The following is a 23,328-nucleotide window of genomic DNA, read 5'->3' on the forward strand; positions in this document are numbered from 1 at the left end:
TTAAGTGTGGACCTTTTGATGGGCTACAAGGTGAGAGCTGTGTGTAAAATTCTTGCCACAGTTTTGACACATGTAGGGCTTCTCCCCAGAATGGGCTCTCTGGTGTATGACCAGATTGGAGCGGTGAGTGAAACTCTTTCCACAATCTGTGCAAGAGTAAGGTCTTTCCCCTGTATGAACCCTTTGGTGGGTCACCAAGTTGGAGCTAATGCTGAACTTTTTCCCACACTCGCCGCAGCTGTAGGGGCGCTCCCCAGTGTGAACTCTCTGGTGGGTGACTGCGTTTGAGCTGGTGCTGAAGGTCTTTCCACATTCCATGCACATATAAGGCCGGGATCCAGTGTGGACTCGAAAGTGGGTTACAAGGTTCGATTTCTGAGCAAAACTCTTTTGGCAAATCACACAGGCATAAGGCCTGGACTTTGCAAGAGAATGATCTTCCAGGTCATTGGACAAGTTCTTACTTTCTTCTTTGACCTTCATCGGTAATGACTTAGTTTGCATATTTAGTTGGATTCGTAACCACTGACGATCGTGATTCACTTTTTCTTCCACAGATGACGGATCTTGTGCAGCCTTATGGTCTTTTGTCTTTTTCACTTTTGGACATTTCTCCCCATTGGATTTAGTCCCTTTAGATGAACGTTTGGCCTCTTGGTCCTTCTTGGCTTTCAATTTACTCAAGTCCTCTTGAGTCCTATTTTGTGAGATTTTAGGTGATGCTTCCATTTCTCAATCTGATTCAAACAGAAGTCTGTGGTCATCCAGGTAATGAACTGCTATGCTGAAAACAAAGTGAAAATTATTAGTAAGAACAGCAAACGATCTTACATTGCATACTATGATCAGGATTGTATTTAGACGCCATGCTGTCCTAGACAAACAGAATAACGATGCCCTTTGCTGCAAACCAATTATATTATAAAAACTTAATTATTTTAGTAAAAACCTACTGCTATATACAGTATCTCACATAGATGAGTACACCCCTCACATTTTTGTAAATATGTTATTATATCTTTTCAAGTGACAACACTGAAGAAATTACACTTTGCTACAATGTATGACAGTATAACAGCGTATAACAGTGTAAATTTGCTGTCCCCTCAAAAAAACTGAACACACAGCCATTAATGTCTAAACTGCTGGCAACAAAAGTGAGTACACCCCTATGTCAAAATGTCCAAACTGGGTCTAAAGTGTCAATATTTTGTGTGGCCACCATTATTTTCCAGCACTGCCTTAACCCTCTTGGGCATGGAGTTCACCAGAGCTTCACAGGTTGCCACTGGAGTCCTCTTCCACTCCTCCATGACGACATCACGGAGCTGGTGGATGTTAGAGACCTTGCTCTCCTCCACTTTCCATTTGATGATGCCCCATAGATACTCAATAGGGTTTAGGTCTGGAAACATGCTTGGCCAGTCCATCACCTTTACCCACAGCTTCTTTAGCAAGGTAGTGGTCATCTTTGAGGTGTGTTTGGGGTCGTTATGCTGGAATACTGCCCTGTGGCCCAGTCTCCGAAGGGAGGGGATCATGCTCTGCTTCAGTTTGCTACAGTACATGTTGGCATTCATGGTTCCCTCACCAGTGCCGGCAGCACTCATGCATGTGTCTATGGTCCCCCTGGCTAGATGTTCCGGGTCTAGCTCTGGTGGATTCTACTTTGGACCGCATATCTTTAAAGCTGTGAGGTTGTTACCTTCTGTATTAAGAGGCTCCTTAGGAATGGTTTTGGAGGTATACCTGTTTTTGTTCATAAGTGATTATTCCTATCTACATGTATGATGAATACTGTTATATTCAGGCTGGTGCCCATTGCCTGAAACATGACGATGTTGTGATCTGCAGTCTTTATACACCTGTTTTGCTCTGGAATCTGTATGTTTTATTTCTTCTGCCCAATAACATTTTTTTTTTTAGTTAAAAAAAAAACCTACTTCTAGAGGGGGCTATTGGAGACAAAATGGGATATACTTTATATGCAGAACTGGTTTACAGACCACCAAACAAGAGAATAAAAAGAATAGAAGTTTAATTTTTTCTGAACTAAAATGGCTTTTCTGACTACTCTCAACATCCTCTGGACCTGATTTCCCCACCAACCCTTCTGCCATAGGCACTGGCCCACAAGTGGTACATCTGGTAAATAGAGACTGATCACATGTACAGACTGATCATCTAATAAAAAAAATGATCAATGTATTGTGCCTCAGCTAAAATACAGAACCCAACCCACACATATTTTTTTCAATTTTAGATGGAGTGGTAAATTCCATACATGGCCAACCCTTGTGAAAAACCTAGCTGTCTTCCGGATCCTATGTCAAGTGGCTGCCCTGCTGCATAGTAACCACAGAGAATCATCAGCTACTACAGTGATTCTTTACTTTCAAAGGGTTTCTAGTGGTAGTGGGTTAAAGGAGCGCCCAAAATCAGCAATAAGAATTCCACTTGGATCAAAAGATCGTTGTTTTATTGGTAGCAAAACATGTTAAAATTAACGTGTTACGGGGAAACAGAGACTCCCCCTTCTTCGGGACATAAATGTTGCTATTCGGATCTGCAGCTGACCGCATGGGTGCTCCTTTAACCGACTACCACTAGAAACTTTGGAAATGACCACTAGGCCTTATCTTAATGTAGCAGCCCAGACACCTTAACCACTTAAGCCCCGGAAGATTTTACCCCCTTCCTGACCAGGGCCTATTTTGCGATTTGGCACTGCGTGACTTTAACGGACAATTGCGCGGTCGTGCGACGCTGTACCTAAACAAAATTGACGTCCTTTTTTTCCCACAAACAGAGATTTCTTTTGGTGGTATTTGATCACCTGTGCTATAAACAAAAAAAGAGCGTCAATTTTGCAAAAATAACAATATTTTTCACATTTTATTATATGAAATTCCCCCCCCAAAAAAATGTAAAAATCAAAATTTTTTAACATTTTCGGCCAATTTGTTTTCTGCTACATATGTTTGGTAAAAAAAAAAAAAAAAAAAAATCGCAAAAAGCGTATTCTGATTGGTTTGCGGGAAAAAAGGGAAAAGATCTTTGTCATTTTTGTTGTTTTTTTTTTTTAACGAGTAATGGCGGCCATCTGCGATTTTTTTTGCGGGACTGCAACATTGCGGTGGACAGATCGGACCCTTGACTGACATTTTTGACACTTTTGGGGTTACCAGTGACATTACTGCAGTAATCAGTGCTATACATATGCACTGTTACTGTAAAAATTACACTGGCAGTGAAGGAGTTAACTGTATTGGAGAGGGAGGGGTTAAGTGTGTCCTAGGGGCGGGATTCTTACTGTGATTGGACATGGCTACTGGTGTAAGAACAGAGATCAACGGTCCTACATAGTAGAACCGTCTGATCTCCATTCTTACACAGAGGAGAATGACAGGCGGCTTGTTTACATCAGCCGCCTGCCTTTCTTCCGGTGTAACGGACGACCGCGAGTGCCCGGCGGACATCGGGTACGCCGGGCACACGTGGGGGGGGGGGGGTCCGTGACCGAACGGGAGCAGGAGCGCGCCTCCGGCGGCGCGCGCTCGCTCCCTAGAAGCCTCACAGGCTAGCGACGTAGTACTACGTCGCTTTGCCTGTGAGGGGCTGACCGCCGCAGTAAATAGTCGTGCGGCGGTTGGGAAGGAGGGAGAGCTGCACAGCGCCAGGGACAAAGAGACATGTAATCAGGGCACTGATCACCAGTGCCCTGATTACTACAAGGTAAAAAACATACACAGTGCCCCCCCATCAGTGCCCACAGTGCCCGCCATCAGTGTCCCCATCAATGCCCACAATCAGTACCCATAGTGCTGCCAGTCAGTGCCCATCAGTGCCTGCTCATCTAGGCACTGATAAGCACTGACTGGCAGCACTATGGGCACTGAGTGTGGGCACTGATGGTGCTGCCCATCAGTGCTCATCAGTGCTGCCCATCAGTGCCACCCGTCATTGTCCATCAGTGCCATCCGCCAGTGCCCATCAGTGCCGCCTCTCAGTGCCCAGCAGTGCCGCCCGCCAGTGCCGCCTCTCAGTGCCCAGCAGTGCCACCTCAGTGCCCAGCAGTGCCACCTCTCAGTGCCCAGCAGTGCCACCTATCAGTGCTCATCAGTGCCGCCTATCAGTGCTCATCAGTGCCCCCTATCAGTGCCCCCTATCAGTGCCACCTATCAGTGCCGCCTATCAGTGCTCATCATTGCGGCATATTAGTACCTCCTCATCAGTGCCCATAAGTGCCACCTCATTAGTGCCCATAAGTGCCGCCTCATCAGTGCCCATCAGTGCAGCCTATCAGTGCCCATCAGTGCCGCCTCATCAGCGCCCTTCAGTGAAGGAGAAAAATTTATTTTCAAAATTTACTCACAGAAAATAAGAAAAACTTTTTTTTTTTTTCAAAATTTTCTGTCTTTATTCTTTTTTTTTGTAAAAAATAAAAAACCCAGAGATGATTAAATACCACCAAAAGAAAGCTCTATTTGTGTGAAAAAAAATGATAAAAATTTCAAATGGGTACAGTGTAGCATGACCGCGCAATTGTCAGTCAAAGTGTGACAGCGCTGAAAGCTGAAAATTGGCCTGGATGGGAAGGGTGTTTAAGTGCACAGTAGGCAAGTGGTTAATAGGATACTAAAGGCTAATAGTTTATTTTTTATTATTAAAATGAAAAAGATGTTATACTTACTTGCTCTGTACAATATTATTGAACAGAGCGGTCCCTTACCTCCTCTTTGGCAGTCCCCCGCTGGTGCGGTTCATTCCATCATCTTCCAATTGCCCCCCTCAGCAAGCCTGGCTGTGTGCCTCTAAACAGGGCTGTGTGCATCCATAGACACACACAGTGACAGCAAGACACGCCCCCGCACCCTACTCATGGGAGTTTGACTGACAGCCTATGGCTCCTGCTGCTTTCAGTGTCTCCTGTGAGACCAGGAGAGAAGAATGGTGCTTAAAAAAGAATATTCTCATTGCCTTCTCAGTCTTAATCTTCCATGTCTCAAACTAATCATGATGATGACGCATCAATCTTTATAAGCAGCTTTTCAAGTAGCCAAAAAAAAAAGTAACATAGGAGTACTGCTGTTATTATCGTGTATGTCACCACCATAGCTAGAGGGGCTTATATTTATCATTCCTGAGAAGACACATGCTGGGCATGAAGGACATAGCACATATATATAGCAAAGCAGCGTTATGAAGCTATGCAAGCTATGTCCCAGTCATTCCTAGATAGTCATTACTCTGGCTTATATTGCACTTCAAGTTTTTTTATTTTTAATAAGAAACCTCTGTCCTGTCTCCCCTATGCACATCACTCGCCAAGGCGAATGACATGTACTTTGCCCACTGTGCCCCTTGGGATATGTACATCTCAAATCCAAAGAAGGTATAGGGGACAATTCACGAAGAGTTAAATAACGGCAAATAAAATGCGGTAAAATAACGCATGCGGTGCATTTAGCGTTAAATAACGAATGCGGTTTTTGTGTAAATTTTGTTAGGTGACCAAGGCATTTTCACCATTTATCGCACTTGTTGGTGGTTAAGGGTGTTTAACCACTTAAGGACCGTCCCCCTGCAGTTTTACTGCGGCAGGCATCCCCTCCTGCTTGAACTGACGTAGGTATACGTTGGTCGTGCGCCTGCAGTTAGGGGATGGAGATGCACGGGGCAGGCGGCTCCAACTGCCGTCTGACATCCACGATCATTCCCCGCTGAGAGAGAAGAGCGGTCAGCTGTTGTAAACACAGCCGACCGTTCTTCTATCTGGAATGATCACAGAGCTCCTGTGATCTTTCTATGTAGGAACACAGGTCTCTGATCATTTCACAAGCCCACTCTGCAGCGGGGATTCCGATCCACGGGCTGACGGCTCCGATTGCTGCCTGAAATCCGCGATCGTTCCCCGCTGAGAGAGAAGGACTGTCAGCTGTTGTAAACACAGCCGACCGTTCTTCTCTCTGGAATGATCACAGAGTGCCTGTGATCCTTCTATGTAGGATCACAAGTCTCTGTGATCATTTCATAAGCCAACTCGGCAGCGGGGATTCCGATCCATGGGGCTAACGGCTCTGATTGCCACCTGACACCCGCAATCGTTCCCCGCTGAGAGAGAAGGACGGTCAGCTGTTGTAAACACAGCTGACCGTTATTCTCTCTGGAATGATCACAGATTGCCTGTGATCCTTCTATATAGGATCATAGGTCTCTGTGATCATTTCAAAAGCCCATCCCCCATACAGTTAGAAACACTCCCCTAGGCTTACATTTAACCCCTTGATCACCCACTGTGATAACCCCTTCCCTGCCAGTGTCATTATTACAGTAACAGTGCATATTTTAGCACTGATTACTGTAGTGATGTCACTGGTACCCCCAAAAGTGATAAAAATGTCAGTTAGGGGTCTGATCTGTCCGCCGCAATGTCGCAGTCCCGCTAAAAATCTCAGATCGCCGATACTAGTAAAAAAAAAAAAAAAAAACAATAAAAATTACATAAATCTTTCCCCTAGTTGTAGACGCAATAACTTTTGCGCAAACCAAACAAAATACGCATTTTGTGATTTTTTTTTTTTACCAAAATTATGTAGCAGAAAACAAATTGGCCTAAAATGTTAAAAAATTTTGGATTTTTAATTTTTTGGGAATGTTATAGCAGAATGTGAAAAATATTGTTTTTTTCAGAATTGTCGCTCATTTTTGGTTTATAGCGCTAAAAATAAAAATCGCAGCAAATACCACCAAAATAAAGCTCTATTTTTGGGGAAAAAAAGGACATCAATTTTATTTATTTAGGTACAGCGTCTAACGACCGCGTAATTGTCCATTAAAGTAACGCAGTGCCGCAAATAATAGTCTGGTCATTAAGGGGGAAATCCTTCCGGTCCAGAAGTGGTTAAGGTCATTTCCTTGTAACATTTTACGTTTTAAAGTTTGTTATATTTCTTTTGCAAAAAAACTATTTTTTAATCTAACATTTATTAAAGTAATCTAGTATTTGGCGGCCTTGAAATTTGAACTAAATTCTCCAATTTATGTCTCCTGATGTTTGGTAATCCAAGCTCCGTTACTAAATGCGTCATGCCATACGTTCATAAAAATTTGTTTTTCTGTATGTTTGGCCTACTAGAGCTGTTAAAATTGCTTTTTTGGCCAAGTCCTGTGCTGCTGCCTATGTTTATATTGTGGATACTAAAGAAAACGTGACCATATTTTTTAAAATAATTTTTTTTAACATTTTTATTTATTTTTCATGTTCCTATCCAAGTTTATTATGTTGTAATGGTGTATATAACCAAAAGTATTATTTCAGTGGCCACTTCAAGAGGTCACTTCTATCTGGAGTAATTGTCATGGTTGACATACTCCATTGCTGCACTTTTGTAAACGATGTTTACTTTAAAAAAAAATATATATATATATAAGTTCTTGATGTTAAATTTCAGCCGATGTTTGCATTTAATGTGCACTGCACGTCATGCCTTTTTGATTTAATAAAAAAAATAAAAATAAATAATTGTGTACTCGTGATGTATAGTGACACATTTTTGTGCGTCCACTGCTAGTGGAATAGTGTCAACTTTCTGTGGGTCCTCTGAGGGTGGAATTAGACCCCTCTCTGAGGATAGTATCCCCCCCCCCCGTCCTGTGGGTGGAATAGTACCCCTTCCTGTGGGTGGAATAGTACCCCTTCCTGTGGGTGGAATAGTACCCCTTCCTGTGGGTGGAATAGTACCCCTTCCTGTGGGTGGAATAGTACCCCTTCCTGTGGGTCTCCTGTGGGTTAAATTAGGCTCTCGGTGAGTGGAATGCCCCTTTCTGAGGGTTTGAATACACCCCTCTTTCTGGTACCGCACTGGTCACCGCCACCAAAAGGGTGGTGTTAAATACCGCACCTTTTTTTAGTTCTGGTATCTTTTGTGAATTGGACTTAACAGATTACTGCATGATTTTTTGCGATATTTACCGACAAATGTTTTTTTTTTTTTTAGTTGTTTATCGCAATATCATTTATTTATTTATTTTTTTATGAATTAGACTTTATTTACCGCATGCAATCATTTATGCAAATGAGTAACATGATACTCTTACCGTATGCAATAAAGCTTAGTGAATTTACCCCATAGTCCTTTATTGAGAAAGGAGGATTGGGAGGGTCTAGCGGCACGTCATCAGAAGAGCAGTAAGCTTCCCCAAAGATGTTATACAAGAACATGTATTTACTATGCTTCAGATATGAATGAACACAGTGAGTGATTGGTACCGATCACTCAGTACCATGTTCATTCAGAAAAGGAAGGGACCGGTGTTCCGTGAAAAAAACCCTACCCGTGAAAATTCCCTACCCTCGTCACTTCCGGTTAGGGTACGTCAGTCATCAGCTGAGCCGCTTCCCAGTGCGCATGCGCGCAAAGTAAATGATCTCGGCTTCCGTGAAAAAAACCCTACCCTCATTCCCAGTCCTGAAAGTGGCGGCTTCCCGTCAAAATACCCTACCCTCGTTCCCCGGCGGGTCAAGAAAATTTTAAAAGTGCCTCCTAATGGAAGAAAATATATACCAGTATATACATCGAAATGGAATAATAGAAAAAAAAAAAAAAAATATATATATATATATATATATATTGTAAATTTTCCTCCATTAGGAGACACTTTTACATTTTCCTCGACCCGCCGGGGAACGAGGGTCGGGTATTTTCACGGGAAACCGACATCATTTGCTAACCCAACACTTTACGCACTGGGAACGAGGGTAGGGTTAATTCACGGGAAGCCGATGTAACATTAAAAAACCTTACCCCGTGAAAATTCCCTACCCTCGTCACTTCCGGTGTGAGCCGATCATTTACTGCCTGATCATGCGCACTGGGAAGCGGCTCAGCTGATGCAAGACGTACGTACACCAGAAGTGATGAGGGTAGGGAATTTTCATGGGGTAGGGTTTTTTAACGTTACACGGGTAAATTATACATTTACCTTCCCCACTCTTCATCCTGAAACATTAACACAAGACTTATTTGTTGCCCAAGGATAAAAACACACTTACTAGAAGTAAGATGGGGGAAGGCTCATCAGGATCATCATAGTAAGGGGAAATTAAGTCCAGCAATAGGCCGTCCTAAGGGTAGTCCAATGTGCAGCCAGTTGGACCGGATCCCAGCCAACCAGCAGAGAGGGGCCACAAAGGAGAACCACCAGGAGGAACAGCCGTGCTGCCAGGACCAGCGTGAGACGCAGGGCCCGGAAGTGACCTCAAACAGAAACGACCAGGGGCAAGCGTGGAATGCAGGTGCCCGGAAGTGATGAAAAAGGGACGGAACGCGTTTCGGAGCGTGCAATTGGCTCCTTCTTCCTCCCAATAAACTTCCTGCTGGTTCTCCTTGCCGCCCCCTTCTGCTGGTTGGCTGGCATTCAGTCCAACTGGCTGCACTTTGGACTACTCTTAGGACTGCCTATTGCTGGACTTCATATCTTCTTACCACGATGATCCTGATGAGCCTTCCCCATCTTACTTTTAGTAAGTGTGTTTTTATCCTTGGGCAACAATGAAAACTTTTGATACTACACTTAGAGGCGCCTTCTGTTTGTTTTTCAATTGCCAGGAGAGGAGGGTAGCCAGCAGTGCTGCAGGGAGGGGGAAGCCCGAGCAGCAGGGCAATCTGCACCACATGGGGTGATTTGGGTGTGCGCGGTGTGCATGCCTATGTGTACTTGTGCTGCACCTCCCTCCCCCATGCTGACCCAGAGGTCTAAACAGGTGTACTGTAGTTCCCATGTTTTAAAAAGAAACATGCTGACAGTAGGAGAAAGCCATGTGCCAGAGAGGTGAGCGCGTCAATCTGCTGCCTCTCTATCCAGTAACAAGCTGGGGGAGGGACAAGACCTAGCATTACTTAACTACAGGAGTACAGTACTTCCAGGTATGGGGAAAATGTGACCTCCTCCCACAATGCTCGGGTCCTGCAGCCAATCACTAGGCCTAAGCACTGTCAGATTACTGGGGAAATAACTCCACCACTGTTTTCAGTGCCGGCTGCAGCGGAGGCATAAACTGAGGGTGCGCTTGTAAGGTGTGAGTATACCTGGGGCGGAGAGGGTCACTTTACGCACTGTCACCTTCCCTGAATGAGAAAGATGACAGATCCTCTTTGATCCAAGATTTACCTAATAAAATCTGTGTAATTTAATGCACTACATAGGCTAATTGTACCTGAAATAGACAGTGACTGCAACATGACAGCAGTAAGGAAGCTAATCTACAATTACCAGGTTAGACCTATGATCTGCCCAAACTGCATACTACAGCAAAGGTCACTAAAAGCAAACTTTATCTTTGCACAACTGTAATAAAAGATAATGGAAATGTTATTATTATTATACAGGATTTATATAGCGCCAACAGTTTGCGCAGCGCTTAACAAAATGAGGGCAGACATTACAGTTACACTACAATTTGGAACAAAAGGAATCAGAGGGCCCTGCTCGTTAGAGCTTACAATCTAAAAAGGAAGGTTAATTGATACAAAAGGCAATAGCTGTGGGGGATGAGCTGATGGAGCAAGTGAAACAGTGTTATTAGTTAGTAGCCGGGTAGGCTTCTTTAAAGAGAAGGGTTTTCAGGGATCGTCTAAAGATGGATAGATTAGGGGACAGTCGGACAGATTGGGGTAGAGAGTTCCAAAGAATGGGAGAAGCTCTGGAGAAATCCTGGAGGCGAGCATGGGAAGAGGTGACAAGGGAGCTAGAGAGCAGGAGGTCTTGGGAGAAATATGCTTACATCCAGGATCTACTATGCTAGGCAGTGCAATTTTATCTTTTCACTTCTGCAACTGCTTATAGTGCTATTGGGTATTATGTTTTAATTAAAACGGTATCCACATCCTAAATTGCATAGTAGATAATAACAGGGGAGAGGGAGGGGCTAAAGGATTTTCTTGGTACCAATAGACACACAGCAAAAACTTAAAATCAAGTATATTTTATTACAAAAAATAGCAGCAAAACATAATAAAGTTTGGTTTTGATGCACTGTTAGCACTTTAATTATTATCATTAATGCTGCACACCCACAGCAAGCGCTATAGGTAGCCCCTCCACTTGTGGCTATATATATATATATACTACACTTCCTACCTTTATTATAGCAGCTGCATTTTTTACATATACATAATTGGCCAATCATCCTAAATGATCCCCCTGGTCCATTTGGTGCGAGGGATGTACTTCAAGTATATTCATCCTACAAAACATAATATTACTACAAAGTGAAAAATGTGCATTGACCACTTCTGGACCGGAAGATTTTCCCCCTTAAAGAGGAAGTAAACCCTCCTCTGCAAGTTGTACCTATAGGTAAGCCTATGATAAGGCTTACCTATAGGTACTGTAAATATCTCCTAAACATGTACCATTTAGGAGATATTTACAGTAAACCCCCCTCCATTGCGGGGGTTACGTTCCGGACCCAGCCGCGAAAAGTGAAAATCCGTGAAATAGAAAAACCCTATTAAAATGCATTGTAGGCATGTTTTTTCACTGTCACTGTACGTGTAAAAGCATTTTAAGGTCTTTAACCACCTCAATACAGGGCACTTAAACCCCCTTCCTTCCCAGACCAATTTTCAGCTTTTAGCGCTGTTGCAATTTGAATGACAATTGCGCGGTCATGCAACGCTGTACCTAAACCAAATTTGTGTCATTTTTTCCCCACAAATAGAGCTTTCTTTTGGTGGTATTTGATCACCGTCAGGTTTTTTCTTTTTTGGTGCACAAATAAAAAAAGACTGAAAAGTTTGAAAAAAAAAAAAAAGTTTTTTGTTTAGGTTATAAAATTTTGTAAATAGATATGTTTTTTCCTGCACTGATGAGCACTGATGATGCCGCACTGACAGGCACTGATGAGGAGACACTGATGGGGTGGCACTGATGGGGTGGCACTGATGGGGTGGCACTGATATGCAGCACTGATGGGCACTGATAGGTAGCACTGATATGCAGCACTGATGGGCACTGATATGTGGCACTGATAGATAGCACTGATATGCAGCATTGGTGGGCACTGATAGGCAGCGCTGATGGGCAGTGATAGGCAGCACTGATGGGCACTGATTGGCGGCACTGATGGGCACTGATGGGCACTGATAGTGGCACTGTTGGGCGGCAATGATCGGCACTGATTGGCACTGATGGGTGGCACTGATCGGCACTGATGGGGGGCACTGATCGGCACTGATAGGCAGCACTGGTGGGCAATAATGGGCACTGGTGGGCGGCACTGATAGATGGCAATAATGGCACTGGTGGGCAGCACTGATAGATGCCATTGGTGGACAACACTGATAGGGAGGGCACTGGGGGGCTCTCTGAGCCCTGCTTGCCATCCCTGGTGGCCATAGTGGGCATCCCTGGTGGTCATCCCTGGTGGCTTAGTGGCACCCCTCCCCCCCCCAGGGCTGCACTGGTAATCAATGTTCTGATTACCAGCACAGACCCCCCCTGTGATCAGTGAGTAATTAGAAATACTCACTGATCACCCCCGCAGCAGCACCGATCCTCTGATCTTCTCCTCACTGACAGGATCTGTCAGTGAGGAGAAGAGATCGAAGCCGTTACAACGGCTCTATTTACATTACATGACGGCTGTGATTGGACACAGCCGTCATGTGATCAGGAGGGCCAATCACAGGGCCCTCCTGCCGAATGATGTCGCTCTGTGTCCGAGGGACACAGGCACATCGAGATCGCGCCGCTGCGCGTGCCCGCGGCGGCGCGATCTCTCTCCTTCTGAAGGACGTTCCGGAACGTCCATTCAGAAGGACGAGACTCCCACCCGGCCGTATATGTACTATGGCCGGGTGGGAGGTAGTTAAACACACTTTTAAAACAATAGAAACTCATTTAAACACATAAAAGATACTGAGAGACGTAGCAAGAGCAATGAAAAACACAAAAATATTTCATTTATTTTAATGATTTATATAGTAAAATAACATTACAAAAAAAAAACGCAATATACCGGCACCGCAAAAACTGAACTGCGATGGAGCGGGGGTTTACTGTACCTTAAATGCAGCCAGTGACGTCACTGGCGCATGCGCTCTGAAGGAACGGCCGCTGGTGCCGTTCCTTCAGAGCCCCGTGCCGTGACCGTTGGCTCCCGCGCGCATGCGCGGGAGTGACGTAAACGCGGGTCCGGCCAATCAGATGGCCGGATGCCGCGATCCCGGAAGACGGGCGACTGGACATGTCGCCCGTCATACAGGTAAGCGGACGGCATGGCGGGGGCTCGTTCTAAGGTAAGTATTTCATAATGAGCTAGTATGCGATGCATACTAGCTCATTATGTGTTTCTCTTACAGGTTGGAAAAAAAATAAAACATTTTTTAACCACTTGCCGACTGCTCACAGTATATTTACTGCGGCAGTCAGCCCCTCACAGGCAGAGCGACGTAGGTCTACGTCGCTAGCCTGTGAGGCTCTGGGGAGCGAGCGCGCGCCGCCGAATGCGCGCTCCCACTCGGTCACGGATGTCCGCCGGGCACTCGCGATCGTCCGTGACACTGGGAGAAAGGCAGGCGGCTAATGTAAACAAGCCGCCTGTCATTCTTCCCTGTGTAAGAATGGTGATCATACGGTTCTACTATGTAGGACCGTTGATCACTGTTCTTACAGCTCAAGCCACAGCCAATCACAAATAGAAGCACGCCCCTAGGGACACACACAGCCCCTCCCTCTCAAATAAAGTTAACCCCTTCACTACCAGTGTCATTTTACAGTAACAGTGCATATGTATAGCACTGATTACTGTAGTAATGTCACTGGTAACCCCAAAAGTGTCAAAAATGTCAGTCAAGGGTCCGATCTGTCCGCCGCAATGTCGCAGTCCTGCAAAAATAAAAAGAAAAAAAAAAAAACGCAGATCGCCACCATTACGAGTTAAAAAAAAAAACAACAAAAATGACAAAAATCTTTCCCTTAGTTAGTGAACACGATAACTTTTGTGCAAACCAATCAAATGATGCTTTTTGCGATTTTTTTTACCAAACATAGGTAGCATAAAACAAATTGGCCGAAAATGTTAAAAATTTTTGATTTTTACATTTTTTTTGGGAATTTCATATAAAAAATGTGAAAAATATTGTTATTTTTTGCAAAATTGTCGCTCTTTTTTTGTTTATAGCGCATGCTCAAAAAATTGCACAGGTGATCAAATACCACCAAAAGAAAGCTCTGTTTGTGGGAAAAAAAGGACGTCAAATTCGTTTAGGTACAGCATCGCACAACCGCGCAATTGTCCATTAATTGTCCGTTAAAGTGCCGAATCGCAAAATACCCCCTGGTCAGGAAGGGGGTAAAATCTTCCGGGGCTTAAGTGGTTAAAAAAAACAAAACGTTTTTTTTGTTTATGTTATAAAATTTTATAAATTGATAAGTTTTTTCCTGCACTGATGAGGCCACATTGACAGGCACTGATAGGGCGGCACTTATATGCAGCACTGATAGGCGGCACTGATATGCAGCCTTGATGGGGACTGATATGTGGCACTGATAGGTAGCACTGATATGCAGCATTGGTGGGCACTGATAGACTGCACTGATGGGCACTGATAGGTGACATTGATAGGCGGCACTGGGGGGCAATAATGGGCACTGGCTCTTCCTGTTTACTATGTGACCAGCTGTGATTGGGCACAGCTGGTCACATGGTAAAGAGTCCATGTCAGTAGGCTCTTTACCAAGATCGGAGATGCGGTGTGTCAGAGTGACACACTGCAGCACCGATCGCGCATTATCCCGCTGGACGTCATATGACGGCCAGTCAGGATAATACAACCACTTTACCGCCGTCAATCCGCTATAGGGCGGGTGGCAAGTGGTTAAATGTAAGGACTCTTGCTGGTAGTTAGTGTGTCAATGCAGTGCATGTTATCTCAGCTTGGATTAATTGAATTCGTTTTACCAATAATGTAAATATTGCAGAATATACAGCCTCATCCTTCATAACTAAGCTCCATTTCATGCTGAATAAACTAAATGATTAATGGATCTTAATTGGAAAACTATCTTTAAATAGATTTTTACTCCAAAAGCATTTTATTAAAATACATTTGATAAAAATAAAAAAATCTGAATTTAATAAAAAATAAAAAAAAATCTGATTTTTATTTATTTATTTTAAAAATCATTGATTTTTATCCACCCTGGAAAACAAGATGGATAGAGAGCTTCATTGAAATAAAATGAACAAGAAGTTAAGCAAGCTGCGAAAGGAGAGAAAAGCCTGGCACGTTATGGTCCATGAGTTGGACACGACTGAACAGCAACGACATATAGATGGGACCAAAATGAAGGACAAATAAGGGACTTTTTTCTTGAATCAGGGACAGTCCCTGGAAATCAGGGACCGTCGGGAGCTATGCGTTTTTGATTGTAACATGACACTATGTAGCAAATTTCAAGGGGTATGAATACTTTTTCAAGGCACTGTAGGCTGCGAATTTTCATGCGATTTGACGAGTCGCACCGCTGTGAAAGGGGAGATTAAGCTTTGACAATAAAAGCTAGAAGCTGATTGGTTACAGGGCGAAGCGGCACCAGATTCTGTGTGTAGCAGTTTTAGTAAATCCAATCAAATGAAACATTTCGAGAATCTACAAAAAAATTATTTCAATTTCAATTTCTGAACATCAATCAGCAGCTCAGCAACCAAAGGGATGTTTAGGATGTGACAGTTGTGACATAATAATAATAATAATAATAATAATAATAAATACAATGTATCCTCCTGCTGATCACACTGACAATATATCCTGTATTCCTCATCCTATACATTGGGATTGTTCAGATCCTTCCTATATCTCCCCATAGGATTCCAAACACTTATGGAGAGACACATAGACATCCTAATAGAGAAGTGCGGCTCCCTTCCCCAATGTCCGCCCCTGCAGTCCCCATCCTACCTCATCCACAGGAAGCCTTTTGTTTATGCGCTTTGTAAGAGGACGATTGAAGAAGCCAATTAGAAATCTGGAGCCGCGCTGCATTCTGGGACTCGCAGTCATCCCGGATCGGCTGAGTTCATTCAGAACTACAAGTACGGTGCCGCTGCGTGGATGGCGGCCAATCAGAGGAGAGACGAACGTTCTGTCTCCGCCCATTTCTTTTATCTTTTAAAGTCCCATTCTCGAATAAATGCAGCCTATGAAATTCGGCGGCGCTGCAGAGACCTCTAGTGGACATAGGTGGTCGTTGCAGGGAAAAAAATTCTTATAGAGGAAGTAAACCCTCCTCTGCAACTTTTACCTATAGCTAAGCCTATAATAAGGTTTACCTATAGGTAGTGTAAATATCTCCTAAACATGCACCGTTTAGGAGACATTTACCTTACACGCAGCCAGTGACATCACTGGCGCATGCGCTCTGAAGGAACGGCCGCTGGTGCCGTTTCTTCAGAGCCCCGTGCCGTGACCGTCGGAGTGACGTCACCGCGGCTCCGGGCCAATCAGATGGCCGGATGCCGCGATCCCGGAAGACGGGCGACTGAACATGTCGACCGTCATAGAGGTAAGCGGGCGGCACGGCGGGGGCTCGTTCTAAGGTAAGTATTTCATAATAAGCTAGTATGCGATGCATACTAGCTCATTATGGGTTTCTCTTTCAGGTTGAAAAAAAAAAAAAGAAATTGGGTTTACAACCTCTTTAAAGAGAAAGTAAACTTCCATGCTTAACCACTTAAGCCCCGGAAGATTTTACCCCCTTCCTGACCAGGGCCTATTTTGCGATTCGGCACTGCGTTGCTTTAATGGACAATTGCGCGGTCGTGCGACGCTGTACCTAAACGAATTTGGTGTCCTTTTTTTCCCACAAACAGAGCTTTCTTTTGCCGGTATTTGATCACCTGTGCGATTTTTTGATCATGTGCTATAAACAAAAAAAGAGCAATAACAATATTTTTCACATTTTTTTATATGAAATTCCCCAAAAAAATGTAAAAATCAAAATTTTTTAACATTGTAGGCCAATTTTTTTTTAGCATATGTTTGGTAAAAAAAAATTGCAAAAAGCGTATTTTGATTGGTTTGCGCAAAAGTTATTGCGTTTACTAACAAAGGGAAAGATTTTTGTCATTTTTGTGTTGTTTTTTTTTTAACGCGTAATGGCGGCGATCTGCGATTTTTTTTGCAGAACTGCGACATTGCCGTGGACAGTTTGGACCCTTGATTGACATTTTTGACACTTTTAGGGTGACATTACTACAGTAATCAGTGCTATACATATGCACTGTTACTGTAAAATTGACACTGGCAGTGAAGGGGTTAACTTTTTTTTCGAGGGCGGGGTTAAGTGTGTCCCTAGGGGCGTGATTCTAACTGTGATTGGATGGGGCTTGAGGTGTAAGAACAGTGATCAACGGTCCTACATAGCAGAACCGTATGATCACCATTCTTACACAGGGGAGAATGACAGGTGGCTTTGTTTACACTAGCCGCCTGCCTTTCTCCCGGTGTAACGGACGGGGGGGTCCGTGACCGAGCGGGAGCGCGCATCCGGCGGCGTGCGCGCTTCCCAGAGCCTCACAGGCTAGCAATGTAGATCTACATCGCTTTGCCTGTGAGGGGCTGACTGCCGACGTAAATTGTCGTTAGGCAGTCGGCAAGTGGTTAAAGTTGTTGTAAACCCACTTTGATAACTTTTACCCATAGGTAAGTCTATGATAAGGCTCACCTATAGGTACTGTAAATATCTCCTAAACTTGCACTGTTTAGGAGATATTTACATTTTATGTAGCTGATGACGTGATCGGCGCATGCGCTCTGAAGAAACGGCCGCCCGTGCCGTTTCTTCAGAGTCCTGTGCCGTGACCGGCGGCTCGCGCGCGCATGCGCGGGAGTGACATCACGCAGCTCCGGCTTGTAATACAGCCGTAATCCGCAGACCTGGAAGGAAGACGGGTGAAGACGGATGCGGCCGGCTGTGGGGGCAACGCGGTCTTCCTTGGTAAGTGTCACATAATGTGCTAGTATGCATTATGCATTTACTTTGCAGGGAAAAAGAAAAAAAAAAGAAAGAATTTACTTCCTCTTTAACAACTTTTGGACCGGATTTTCCCCCTTAATGACCAGGTCATTTTTTGTGATACGGCACTGCGTTAATTTAATGGACACTTGCACGGTCGTGCGGCGCTGTACCCAAATAAAATTAATGTCCTTTTTTCCCACAAATAGACCTGACAATTCTAAAAAAAAAAAACAATATTTTTCACTTTTTTCTATAAAACATTCCCAAAAAAATTTTAAATATCACATTTTTTTCATAATTTTAGGCCAATTTGTACTCTGCTAAATATTTTTGGTAAAAAAAAAAAAAAATCCCAATAAGCGTATTTTAATTGGTTTGCGTAAAATCTACAAACTACTACTTATTGCATCTACAAACTACGGGAAATATTTATGTAATTTTTCTTTATTTTTTTTATTTTTTTACTAGTAATGGCGGCGATCTGCGATTTTTAGCGGGACTGCAACATTGTGGCAGACAGATCGGACCCTTGACTGACATTTTTTACACTTTTGGGGGGACCAGTGACATTACTACAGTAATCAGTGCTAAAAATATGCACTGTTAATAAATTCCATAATGTTTTATTTAGATTGTAAGAAGGGCAATACAGGTACATCGTAAACTTACAAACGTCTAGTCCAGTTCACATTTTTTGGAAAGTAAAGAACATGGTAGAATTAAGATATGTAGGTATGAAATATAGAAGGAAGACAACGTAGGAGCAAAAGGAAACACTCCGTAATAAACAAGAACATTTAGTGTAACATTTTAACGTAACATGGTACGTACGTAGTGCAAGTATAAAGGTTGGAGCGGTGAAATGCCAAAAACGTATCCCAACGGTTGCTTCTCAAAATTCAAGGGGATGGACGTAAGTATAAGTTTGATTCTGAGATGCACTGTTACTGTAATAATGACACTGGCAGGGAAGGGGTTAACACCAGGGGCGATCAAAGGTTTTAATGTGTCCCTAGGAGGTGCTTTCTACCTGTGAGGGGGATGGACTTATGGAATGAACACAGGGCCCCCCCCCCTACACCAGGTTCGAGTGGGGGAGACCCCCGTTGATCAAGATATCTATGTAATTCTACACAGGTATAAATGCAGGAGACTCATGATATTATTCTATGCCCTATTCCACTGGGCGTCTGAGTCAAGACTCTAGCCCCCCCTCTTTGGGACATTGTAGTGAGTTATATTGCTCCCACCCCCTTGTTCTTTTACCTTCTCTATGCTTCTCTTTTTGTTTACATATTTTCCCTTCACCCTTTTGCTTCCTCCCTACCCCTCTGTTTTATTTTGTTTTTTACTAAGCTGCACTGCTCTTGAATTCTGTTATTACTGTAACCAGAAGTGTGTTACTTAAGAAATGCTAATATGTTTATCGTTATTGTATATTAAACCTTTATTCTCAATAAAATTTTATTGGAAAAAAAAAAAGAACACAGGGACCTGTGTTTCCAAATAGGAGGAACACAGGATCCCTTTGCTCATTACTGACAGAACACCGTGTTTACAATGGCAGACCGCCGTTCTGTCTCCCTGGGGAGCGATTAGTTAGTCCAGCCGCTACTAACCAACAACATGGCCGCCTCCAAGACAGCGACAACTTTTTTCCTCCTTACCCGGTATTCTGTCAAAAACAGTCAACTCGTCGTATACCGGAGTGTACAGGCTGCCAGTGTTCTGTGAAAACAGCAACTAATCTAAATTTCCAATTATTGCTGTTGGAGAGTCACCGGAAGTGACGTGGTTGGAAATTTTGGCGAGTTGGAGTTTTCGGCAGAACACCGGTGCTACCACTAGGGGTACGAGGCAATGGCCATTTGGACAGGTTGTCCCACTTTCCCTGTTGGCTTTGGTGCCTCAAGCTTGGCATTCCGCCTCCCTGCCCTCTTTCAAGATGGCAGCGGCGATCATTAGTTCTGCTGCGAATGCATGATCGGCCATCCTGCACATGCGTGGTTTAACTGTGGGGCTTGGACCTGGCAAGCGCCGCGCACGGGATAGAGTCTCAGTGTGGGCAGTGTGTTCTCTCTCATGGGGAGTATATAGGGCGGCTTGGCAGGTCATTTGGCCTCTTGTGGAGGCACTGGTGGTACTTCCCTTTGTTTCTCTCCCTGGTTATATATCTCTAATTTATTTTATTTCCTAATTTTATTTTATTTTTTTTTTGTGGTTCCAGAGTCCTGGACACACCATGAAACCTATGCAGATACCTTGGATATGACTGTTTTTGTTGTACTCATAATGCTTATCTGAATACAAATCATTCTTCTAAAGATTATTGCGTATTGTGAGATTTCACTGTATGTCTCTGCTATGTACCAATAAAATATATCTTACTCCATGTTTGTATAATTTTTTATATATATTTATTGGTTTATACCAATAAATATATATCAATGGAAATCACTGGTTGGCACCAGGGGCACCAGAACTAGTGTCTCCATTAGAAAATTTCCCATGAGTTCTTGTTTTGGTGACAACCCAAACATTTGGGATTTTTACTCCCGATGCAATAGGTAAACCTGAGTGTAGCACCCCCTAGCATTGCTAGAGTGCTAGAGTCAGGTTTTTGCTAGTATAGGTAAATTTGTTCAGGCTTGGCTGCCAGCCAAGCCTGTGTGTTTTTTCCTGGGTTGGGCAGAGGTCCAGGGAGGGCTGGGTGACTCACAGGCAGCATTACTGAGACCCCCCCTACTTCTAGAACTTACTGGAAACATCTAGAAGAATGGGAGGGGAGGTAAGGTGGAGCTGTCTGGAGTGTTCTGAGGGCCCTGACCAATCCCCAACAGATGGGTTGGCAGGGGGCGGGCCACGTCAAATACTCCGGGTCAGCCCAGCTGCAGTCACATCACTTACAGTGGAGTTTGGGAGGAAGCTGGAGACGGAGTGTTAAAGGGTAACTCCACTTTTGTGGGAAACAAAAATAGCAACTAAAGAAAAAAACAATAGTGTATATAATTGCGACACAAATCATATTGTAATTGAATATTATTAAAAATGACCTTTCCTTTTCAATCTGCAGCTGCTGTCCTTTTCTAAAAATGCATTGCAATATGGCTACCAGAATGTATACTGACCACACCCCAGAAACATCATTTCCTGCTTGTGTGATTGGTTCACTGATTTTCCAAGAAGTCTGCACTAAAGTCATATTTCAGGCATCCCCTGCAATTTTATTTTTGGTGAGATACTTCCAACAGGAACACGTCTAAAGGGATGCAGGCCCAGCAGATTTCCTCATTAGTGCTCTGCAGGTGCACAGCTGATTGATATCTATGAAACCATTCCCATTAGACTCACTTAGTACAGAGGCACAGAGGAACAAACAATATTTCTTCAGATTAACAAAAGGTAGGAATCTGCAATAAAGGTTGTTATAATCCTTGTAATGTATATAGATCACACAGAACTCAACAAAAGTGGAGTTAACCTTTAACTGTCAGGGGCCTTTGAGAGTAACCCCCTAGTTGAACTCAGGCTGGGGCTTGGGTGCGGAAGGAACCCTTCTGATGACACACAGAGGGATGCTGACCAGGAGACACGGGAGCAAGGAGAGGACAGCAGGAGGACACTGCCAGGCAAATCTCCAGGGAAGAAGACAGCCAGGTGGGCTGGCGAGTGACAGAAAGTCAGGAGGACTGAGAGGCATGCCTAGGAGGACTGAGAGAGAGCAGTCTGGGATGGGGGGCAGAGCCAGTCAGGAGGACTGTGGTGGAATGGGCAGGAGAAATGGGCAGCTGCAGCCAGGGGGAAGGCAGTGCCTGAAGTGGTGGTACTGGTAGGGTTGGCCCAAGACATTGTGCTGCCTGGGTCCAAGAATTAAATGCTGCCCCTCCCCCCAACCCCTAAAAATAAATCACGCCCACCAAAAGGCCCCCCACATCTATTATTTTATATAAATTTAAAATTTAGAAAATATTATATATACTGATATCTTCTTCCATAACTCACCATCAGACCCGTCCACCAAACACCCGCTGTCTGTCCTCAGTCCTCCTGTCATTCCTGTGTCTGCCGCGCCCACCGCCCTAGAAGATCCAGGAGTGAGATAGAGTGTGCTCATGTCTGATGTCATTGTGCACACCGCGATCGTGTGAAGGGCGTTACCTGGAGGAGACGCTCCGTCTCCTCATAATCATCAGTTTGCACTACAGGTAGCAGAAGGAGATGGGGAAATGCCGCCTGTAATGCGCCTGCAAACTGATAACACACAAAACTGCTGGAAAAAAAAATCTTGGGAGTCATCCTGCCGCCCCTCTCCAAGACCTGCCTTGGTCCAATGGACCCAGCGGGACCCATGGTAGGGCCGTCCCTGGGTACTGGGACCAAAAGCCACAGATAGGACAGCTGTGCACTAGGACTTTATTTTCTACACCAAGGGGGCTCGCGGTCCCTGTCTGTAAAGAGCATTTGCTACTTGTCTAACTGAGCCTTTTGTTAGACTATCCATCTATGTGTAGTTCCACAACCAAGTGTTGTTCTGGAGGAGAAGGGTCCATCTGCAAGCAGGTTTGTGCAGGAAGCAGAGGAGTGTATACAGTTGTGTTCAAAATTATTCAACCCCCACTGAAATTGATTGTTTTGGCCAGTTTGACATTGATTTTGATCATTCAGTCATCCTGCTTACAATTAAATCAAAGAGGCACGTGTAGGTCAGACAAATATAACATAACATTTATAATGAAATAACCACAAATGTCTTTTCTGTGCTCACATCATTATCGGTTTTATTCAACCCCCAAGTGACATTCAATCTTAGTACTTAGTACAACATCCTTTTACAGTTATAACAGCTTTTAAATGTGAAGCATACCTTGACACAAGTGTCTTGCAGCGATCTACGGGTATCTTCACCCATTCGTCATGGGCAAAAGCCTCCAGTTCAGTCACATTCTTAGGCTTGTGCACTGCAACTGCTTTCTTTAAGTCCCACTAGAGGTTCTCAATCGGATTTAAGTCTGGTGACTGTGATGGCCACTCCAAAATGTTCCAGCCTTTAATCTGCAACCATGCTCTAGTGGACTTGGAGGTATGCTTGGGATCATTGTCCTGTTGAAAGGTCCAACGTCTCCCAAGCCTAAGGTTTGTGACGGACTGCATCACATTGTCATCCAATATCTCCTGGTACTGAAGAGAATTCATGGTACCTTGCACACGCTGAAGCTTCCCTGTACCTGCAGAAGCCAAACAGCCCCAAAGCATGATTGACCCCCCGCCATGCTTCACAGTAGGCAAGGTGTTCTTTTCTTC

General features: G+C 44.0%; 1 protein-coding gene across 1 annotated transcript; it reads right to left on the bottom strand.

Annotated features, from left to right (window-relative positions):
* Nucleotides 1-16,094, bottom strand: LOC309566268 (uncharacterized protein; the record flags this gene model as incomplete). Its single annotated transcript, XM_082271373.1, has 2 exons — nt 15,969-16,094; nt 1-784 (listed from the first exon to the last, which is right to left on the bottom strand). Exon 2 carries the CDS (start codon nt 727-729, stop codon nt 1-3), a length of 729 nt encoding a protein of 242 aa, XP_082127499.1. The 5' UTR covers nt 730-784; nt 15,969-16,094.
* Nucleotides 16,095-23,328: the final 7,234 nt, after the last annotated feature.

Source organism: Pelophylax lessonae (genome assembly GCF_965119305.1).
Source record: "Pelophylax lessonae genome assembly, chromosome: 11".
NCBI classification, from domain to species: domain Eukaryota; kingdom Metazoa; phylum Chordata; class Amphibia; order Anura; family Ranidae; genus Pelophylax; species Pelophylax lessonae.